Raw genomic sequence first — 8,935 nt, 5'->3', positions numbered from 1 at the left:
AGGAATATGTGCATTTCTTAAGTTAGTACATAATACCATGAACAACTTACAGATCCCGTTTACAACATGCCGGGGGAGCATTATGATGGGTGAAATACAGAGTAGATGATAGGTGCAAAGTGATTCACCATTTTGGTGACTCACATGGTAACAATCAGGGAAGCAAAGAGGTATCATGGTGGATACATCTGCTTATTGAAAAACCTGCTCAATGAGCAGATAGTTAGAAAAAAGCAAGATGTTAGGCTGTATTGAGATAAAGACAGAAAATAATGCTGAAAATATAATGTTATTAAGTAAACCAGCAATACATCCTCACTGTGATCATGGCATTCAGTTCTGATCACAAAATCTTGAAAGATCAGTGTGGAAATTGAAATGGTTAAGAGATGGGCAGCAAAAATTATTAAAGGCAAAGAAAAACTTGTTTATGAACAGAGATAAAAAGGACACAGATGACAACAGGAGTGCAAACAGCTGCCCGCTTTAGAAAGCCATTATACAATATCTAGGAGAATTCTTGGTGTGTGCATAGATGCTGCTGTTTAGATTAGCAAAATCTTGGAAAACAGTGAAAACACTGAAGCTTTAACTACTCAGTGTAATTTAAAGAGGAACAATCCCTACTGTGGGTAGTTTAAAGAACATAAATCAGAAACATCTATTTATTCTTAAAAACAAGAGGAATAGGGTTACAACGGAATTGCTTGTGTGCATTAAAAAGCAACCTATTTACAACAGAGAAAAAGAAGCACTGCTTTACAGTACACGTAAGTGATCTATAACTCATTTCCATGAGGAGACATTGAGGTTTTAAGTCTGTCAAGTTTGAAAAAGTTGTATGAATAAACAACGCAAGTAGTCTACCTAAGTAAAGCTGACTAAAAACAGTATCTATCTGAGGCATTTAAGACTTCAGTCTTCAGGCAAAAAGTAAGCACTAGCATGCATTACTTAGCAACTGAAACAGGCTACACAGGTTCAATTATTGTGACTCAGCTAACAAGCAGCAGCTTACTATCATCGCCTGCAATCACCTCTCTTTCTCCTGTAATACTTAATTTCCAAGGAAGTGACAAGTTGAAAGTTAAACTAGGATAATCTGTAACTGGAACATTTTACTACATTATTTATTTCCTCATTTATTTCTCCACGACACTCTCAAAACTTTTCCCAAACTTGTTTTGTACTCTTCTTTCCCCCTTCTGAAACTTCTTTCATCAAATTACAAGACACCAAATGCCGTGTGACACCATTTTCAAAAATATTTTGAATTCCTGATGAGCCCTCTGAGTTTGAGCACTCAGTTTTTTTCTCAGTTCTTCTGAAAACAAGGTTTTAAACTTATGACTAAATATGCTATCATTAGCCAAACACTACAGTTTGGCTAAGTCTTTATCCAGGCAATATGATAAATTCAGGATCTCCTTATACTTTGTGTAATTTTAGTTACTTTTCAAATGATATGGCAATTTTCATAGTACTAGCTCAACTGCTTTTGACTGTCCATCAGCATTATTCCTATGAGAAATCTGGCTCTCATACCTCTTTTCTGCTCCCACTGAAATCAATGGCAAAATTTCCTGTGAGTTCCTTCAGTAAAAGCAGAACAGCCAGTAGATGGAGCACAAATACATGGAAATAATTTTCTGTGGTTCCTATAAAAATGATAATATGTACTATTTTTTCATATAGTACTTGCACTACTTCCCCCACCCCGACCAAAAATACTGTCTTGACCAGGCTCCAACAGATGTAGGTAAGGAGGCTCTGTGTTGTTTGGTAGCCCTTCCTGCAATCCCTGGGACCTCAGGGCTCTGCGTGAGAGGCACAGGCTGAATCCTGAGAAACTGATCGTCGCAAAATAATGTTTTCTACCTACATAGCACTGCTGGGCAGACCAGCACAATACGGGGCACATCTTTCGCTCTTGGACATAACCAGAGCTCTGCTGACTGATGATCTCTGCCAGCTGGGTGAACCAGTACAATACAGCACAATATGGCTAAACAGTGACTTTCTACCTTGAACCGCTGCTCATTTAGCAAGCTGGAGCCTTCAGCAGCAGTTTGTCCCTTTATGTGATCCCAGTGCCACTAGCTGTGCAGAGAAAGGTCACACCACTGTCCCCTCTCTGCCCGCTGATATTACTGGCGGATGTTGCCTGGAAGATGTTGCTTTGCTGCAGGACTCAGAAGGTGCGTTGCTCTGCAGGTGAGAAGGTCTCAGGGAATAATACAGGACCCCTATCCTCCTCTTTACTTCTAAATTTCTTGAGTTTCAAATGGCATCTCAGGATTGCTATGCTTTTTGAGACGCTCCCCCATAAAGGAGGGAAAGATTTAATCTCTTCAGGGGACTGACTCAAAAAGAAACACCCCACCCCACACACCCCCAGGAAACCAAATGTAAACTGCTGAGTTTCTTATTCCATTGCCAGGTTTTCCCGTGCTGGAGAAGACAGAGCCCGCCCTCCCATCCATCCCACTTTGTTTGAAACCATGTACATGCAACAATTGCAAAAGCACTTGCCAGTAGTATAAGTCTGCTCCCATTAAAGAAAATAGAGCTAGATAAATGACAAGTGCTTTGGAAAATGTCTCTGCTAGATATAACAGAGGATAGGATGGAAAAAAGGAGTATGTAACCACTTGGATGTGAAACAGTTTCAAAACAAACAAAAAAGTCACCCTACAGATCCATTGGCTCTCTACTTCTAAATTTGAAAAAAGAAAAAAAAAAAATCATCAGTTTGGAGTTCAGGGGGCCCTGGGATTCTCAGAAACATACAAAAGGCTGCTACCTGCGACTGGAGGTGTAGGCAGGACTAGCAAACCAAGCACTACCAGCAAGAGGAATGCTAAGCTGAACATTTAAGTGAGTGACACTTTTATAAGTACATTTTGGTAATCACATTTAATGTCTTTTCCATCCTCAATTTCCTCTCGTTTGGAGAAAAGAGGTGGCACTACAATTCTTTGCTCTACAGATGTAGACAAAACTAATGAATTTGAATTTAGAGTACAATAAAAAGAACTACAGAAATCTTTTCAGACCTCAGTGAAGTTGCTGCACCCATCCTGAAGTCTGTGAACTACCTGGTGCCTTACACTGAATAATAATTTCCCTAAAAATACTTTCTGTCTATGCAAATATGCACAATCATATCTGATTTTCCAGCGAAGATGACTAGTAAGTTTTTATATTTTTCTTTGTTTTCTTTGCACGTTCCAAAACATTTCAAACCCCAGTCTACTGGGTGACCACTAACCAAGGAACTGAACTTTATAGGCCGGATGGGCCTCTCCTGTCTTATATACCTACTGCACTTTCGCTGCAGAAAATTTCTCAGTTGGCCCTATATTGACCTTTAAAAGAAAAAAAAGAATAACTGGATAACCCTTGAATGTATAAATAAATTATATAATATGACATTATAACTACATATATAGTATGCACTAATATACTACATAGGGTAGAATTCATCTTTTGTTATTAAAAATGACAAAGAAGTGGGAGTTTTCAGAAAGGCCACGAGAAAGTCCACGAGGAGTGGAAGATTTCTGTGCATCTGTTTTGATAATCACTCAGGCTACAGACACTTTACCTGCTGGCCTGGTTTGAGCGGTGATAGTGTTATTCCCTGGGTATTGATCACTGGGAGTATCTGGTTGCCGATGACAGTAGCGATGATCTGACCCTGGGCGTTGGTCAATAACTGTGGAGTTATCGGCTGCACCTGAAGTCCCTGAGCTCCACCTGCCGCCTGGCTGGAGGGGACTGGATTAGGCATCAGTGGGATTGTTCCAATAATCTGGAGAAAACGACATAGAAAGGGAAAATGCACACATGCTGCATATACTTGCCACACATAATTACTTGTTTTATGTGTGTTAAATCAAAGTTAGGTGAAATAAGCACTGAGGGACAGATATGACAGGCTGAGGGTGGGAAACAACTGTTCCTTTACTGAGGTGATGAGGACTTTCATAGAATCATAGAATCATTAAGGTTGGAAGAGACCTCTAAGATCATCGAGTCCAACCGTCAACCCAACACCACCATGCCCACTAAACCATGTCCCTAAGCGCCTCATCTACACGTCTTTTAAATACCTCCAGGGATGGTGACTCAACCACTTCCCTGGGCAGCCTCTTCCAAGGTTTAACCACTCTTCCAGTAAAGAAATTTTTCCTCACGTCCAATCTAAACCTCCCCTGGCGCGACTTGAGGCCATTTCCTCTCGTCCTATCGCCAGTTACTTGGGAGAAGAGACCAACACCCACCTCGCTACAGCCTCCTTTCAGGTAGTTGTAGAGAGCGATGAGGTCTCCCCTCAGCCTCCCTTTCTCCAGGCTAAACAACCCCAGTTCCCTCAGCTGCTCCTCATAAGACTTGTTCTCCAGACTCCTCACCAGCCTCGTTGCCCTTCTCTGGACACGCTCCAACATCTCAACGTCCTTCTTGTAGTGAGGGGCCCAAAACTGAACACAGTATTCGAGGTGCGGCCTCACCAGGGCCGAGTACAGGGGCACGATCACTTCCCTACTCCTGCTGGCCACACTATTTCTGATACAGGCCAGGATGCCATGGGCCTTCTTGGCCACCTGGGCACACTGCTGGCTCATGTTCAGGCGGCTGTCAACCAGCACCCCCAGGTCCTTTTCCGCCAGGCAGCTTTCCAGCCACTCTTCCCCAAGCCTGTAGCGCTGCATGGGGTTGTTGTGGCCAAAAACTCATTTGTCGCATCACGTATCACCTGTACGTTTTACCACCGTCCACTGTCATTCCCAACAAATCTGCTGCGGCTGAGAGTGTATGAAACAAATGCTGGGCCATGCTCTGGCCCCTGGATGATGCTTTGTTCCCACCTCTCATTTGAACACAGAATGAAACAGATGCAAATATCAGTCTGTCTTGCTTTCTACAACTCATCCATACAATGTTATTAACTGTGAACTGAGGTGCTTGTGTAATTTTCCTTGATTTACTGATACCTAGTACTCTAGATGACCACCTATTACTCCCACGCAATCTCAGGGAGGAACAAAGAGATACTGGTGCCTTTGAGGACATGGCTTATTAGGATACGTTCATAAAAATGCAGCTGCTTTTGGATGACAACTAAGTAGTACAACACAAGGGGAGGGCTGCTTTTAGATAAAACATTTTAGCTAACATTTCTGGGGCAAGTACTTGCAGAAGGAGACACTTGTGACACCTCAGATTTGAGAATACAGTGATTTCCTAAAATGTAAACGTGCCTGTAAAACTAGTATTAGGATGAGATGTCAAACAGATACTATAAGAAAGCTTGTCAGTCAATAAGCTGCTAGGTTGAAGAAAGTTATGCTGTTGGAAGATTCTTTTTACAAGTATTAGAGCATCTGAAAAAAATTTCTGATTAAACTTGTGAATAAAACCAAACTTTTTTTTTTTTTTTTTGGAAACAACAACAAATGAAACTACAGTCATAGGATTATTGCAACAGGAAAAGTAAAAAAAAAAAAAAAAGGAAACCACATCTCTATTTCCTTCACCATGTCTCCTCTGACTTTCTCTATCTCGGCCCCCCAGAAAACATCTATCCAATTGTAAGGCTTCCAGTCTTCCCTCTCCAGAAGCCTTGCTTCCTCCTCTTTATCCTCAACATCCACCACACTGCATGTCCCTGTGGTCCCCCACCAGTATGATCCCAGTTGCCCTGTCCCCCTTACTACATACATTGACTAGTGTAGACCTACTTGGTTGCTGAGAAATAGGGTGGATTATGGCTGAGTTCTCCCTCTTTTTCCTCAGTGGGGATAGTAACAGGGTAGCTTTCCTCAGTCTGTCTGCTGATTCCACTTAGGAGCTTAATCATCTTTTTAGATCTCCTTATTTCCGATAAATTTTGTTGAAATTGGTCAGCTGTTTCAAATCCGTTAGGTAGGTATGGAGAGATGGATGGATGGAAAGAGGGAGAGAAGGATAGACAACACTAGTCATAAGACTAGTTTCCTCATGACTAAATAGCTAAAGTGTTTCTAATGAAACTTGAAGGCAAATTTGTCTCCAAAACAAACATATAAAGTTCCTATTGATTTCAACAATTAATTTACATTATATCAATGGGAACTGTACAATACAGTGTAAAATTAGCTCTAAAATAACTGTTTAGTGAAAACATCAGTGACTTTGTGGGCAGACCACTAAGTTACTTTCTGAGAGCGCAAAAGTGGAGGAACAATTCTCAATCTCTTGCTAAAGATATAAAAAGGATACATGTATGAACTGTGCTGTGAAGAATAGCAGGGATCTGCAAAGACCTCTGCATATTTAAATCACCAGAGGCGATACACAACAACCCCAGAAAATTCATCCTCAGGAAAGCATCATGCAACGATATCCAACTAACTCAGGCACAGCTGGAGGGGCATGAGGCTCTCGTCAGAGGATCACCCTCTTCCTTCCATTATTAGGCTAAGATATGACTCAATCAAGTGACAGTGTCCTAATGAGTGACTGCTCCTTCAGCAGTCACAGCCCAATGGTGTGCCTCTAGGTAGGTTCAACTGTGAAGTATAATGTGACAACTTAAACCAACTCCTTGAGTGAAAAGTGTGCACTTGGTTAGCTACAGCAGCTCAGCTAACAGGTGGTAAGCGCAGAAGTCATCATCAATTTACCAAACTCGCCCAGTTAGAAGTTTGGATGGGAAGACCAGAGAACCAGAAAGAAAAGCTCTCCTGTGGGAGGACCTGGTAAATGGCAAGCCCACCTACTAAGATGTATTGTAAGAGCTGCATATATCAAACCTGTTCAAAACACTGTAAAGATATCATTTAAGTTCTCCTTAATGCATTCCTAAAAGGTAGACAGATCAATAAAGATTAATACCCCCATTTTACCGAGCATGAAAGTGAAGCACAATGGAGCATATTCAGACAGAGGTTGTGATTTGGAAAGTTAGCCTTCTAAGCCGGAATTGCCTGCGAGTTTCTCTCTGCAGATCACAGTACTTTCATGTTTTTTTTAAGGTGTCCCTAGCTGAACTGCAGCTGCTTTACTGTTCATGTGAGAAGATGGCTGTTCACTGAGGATGGAGGCATTTATTTACATCATTATCAGATTTCAGAATGTTTTCTAAAATCTGACTTTCAGCATGAAATGAATACAACTTTCATGCAGTGCAACATGTAAATTTATCCCAGTTTTTGGTGACCTAAAATATTTATGGGTCACAAATATATTCTTTCACTTTTAACGTATCTCACCAAACACAAGGAATAATCCTTCTTAATTTTATCAGCAGAAACATAGCAAAGGCCTCTCCTTCCTTTGCCATGTCAGTAAAGGACGCGACCTTGGAGTGTCATTATTCCAATGTAACTTTAACTATCAAGGTCCTAATCCCAGCAAAGCAAAAAATGCTGTGCTGGTGTTATCAGTAATAGAAATGTTTGCATTCACATTTAAAATGCATTTCTTGGACTGCAGTTGGACATTTTATAGAATGACAGTGCTGAAGTGGACAGTTTGTAAGGTCAGAAGCAGAAGGCTATCTATATGTATTAATGTGTGTCACACACCATTCTGTACATGGCGTGCTGTACATGCACACAACCAGAAATGGAGCAGGGAAAACACAGCTGGGAGAGGTGTTCCAGAAGGACAAATGAACAAATGCCCTCAGGGGTGTTACTGTAGGAGCCAAGGGTAAATCTGAATGGGAAACAGTCTTCCCACTTTCTGAAACTTACTGAGATTTCAAGATTTTTTTTTCCATTTTACACCAAAATAAAGTAAAATCTTGTCTGGTTAAAAACAAGACATCCACTTGTTTCTAGTTAACCAACAGGGCTACTCTTTATGGCATGAATCTTTGATATGGCTAAACTCAGATACAAGTTTCCCCTTTCAAGTTCCCCCTTCTCCAAGTACCCTCCCCTAAATATCCTAACAGCACTCTGATTCACACTTAGGGAGGAGTACTGAAACTGGATCCCCCCCTCAAACCTTGTGTGACTGTCCTGATGCTGGGCCAGATCCCTCTTCCTCTAATTTTGGTATGAAATTTCACCCTGGGCCTTGCTAATCTGTCCTGTAAAAGTATAGCCTGTAAAGCTGCCACTTTATGAAGACAATTTATGGTTTTGATACATGTAAATTTTCTGAAGAAATAAAACAAGACCATGCCATGGGCTTGAGACACTAGCGTGCCACAGTACAGACTATTTAATTGCCAGTGATTTCCCTACTGGGGAGGCATTGCTCCTTTCTAGCAACTGCTTGCTATTTCAGATTATATTCAAGGACAGTTCAGGAATAGCACGTGACAGGGACTTATCCCACAAGATACTTATAGAATCACAAAATCACAGAATGGTTTGGGTTGGAAGAGACCTTTTAAAGATCATCTAGTCCAACCCCCCTGCTGTGGGCAGGGACATCTTTCACTAGATCAGGTTGCTTAAAGCCCCATCCAGCCTGACCTTGAACACTTCCAGGGAGGGGGCATCCACAACTTCTCTGAGACATAGCAGAAGAGGCTTTTTACTCGGTCAATGTTTGGACTCAAATTCATAAACAAACCCACCTGTCAAACACGTTCTTGAGAAAACAAACACATCCCTAAAAGTCCTCATGCTAAAAATATAATTTAAAAAGTTTCGCGTTTTTTTACACTATGCACGTGACTTTTACAATTCCTTTTATACCTCATACAACTGAAAACAAGTGTTAAGCATTCTCAGAGGAGTTGCAAAACAGGTGTTGTATGCAAAACAACAAACAGACAGTTTTGAAAGTCCAAGGATTAAATCAAGGGACCCCCCTCTCAGTGCTCCATAACCTCTAAGGGAGTCAGGCACAGTAATCTGCAGAGCGCTGTTGATTAAAATAAATTACACCTGGTTGTATCTGTCTGAGGTACAGGTTCCAGATACAGGCACAA

General features: G+C 41.3%; 1 protein-coding gene across 1 annotated transcript in view; it reads right to left on the bottom strand.

Annotated features, from left to right (window-relative positions):
• POU6F2 (POU class 6 homeobox 2) overlaps nucleotides 1-8,935 on the bottom strand; it is a 258,232-nt gene that overhangs the window by 22,089 nt on the left and 227,208 nt on the right. The window contains exon 6 of the mRNA XM_009321448.1: nucleotides 3,608-3,814. Coding sequence (XP_009319723.1) covers nucleotides 3,608-3,814 — 207 coding nt within the window. The remainder of the gene's footprint in view (nucleotides 1-3,607; nucleotides 3,815-8,935) is intronic.

The sequence above is a fragment of the Pygoscelis adeliae genome, unplaced genomic scaffold (genome assembly GCF_000699105.1).
Source record: "Pygoscelis adeliae isolate BGI_AS28 unplaced genomic scaffold, ASM69910v1 Scaffold40, whole genome shotgun sequence".
Lineage (NCBI taxonomy): Eukaryota > Metazoa > Chordata > Aves > Sphenisciformes > Spheniscidae > Pygoscelis > Pygoscelis adeliae.
Note: the sequence above shows the minus strand (reverse complement) of the source record. Positions and strands in the feature narration are given on the sequence as shown.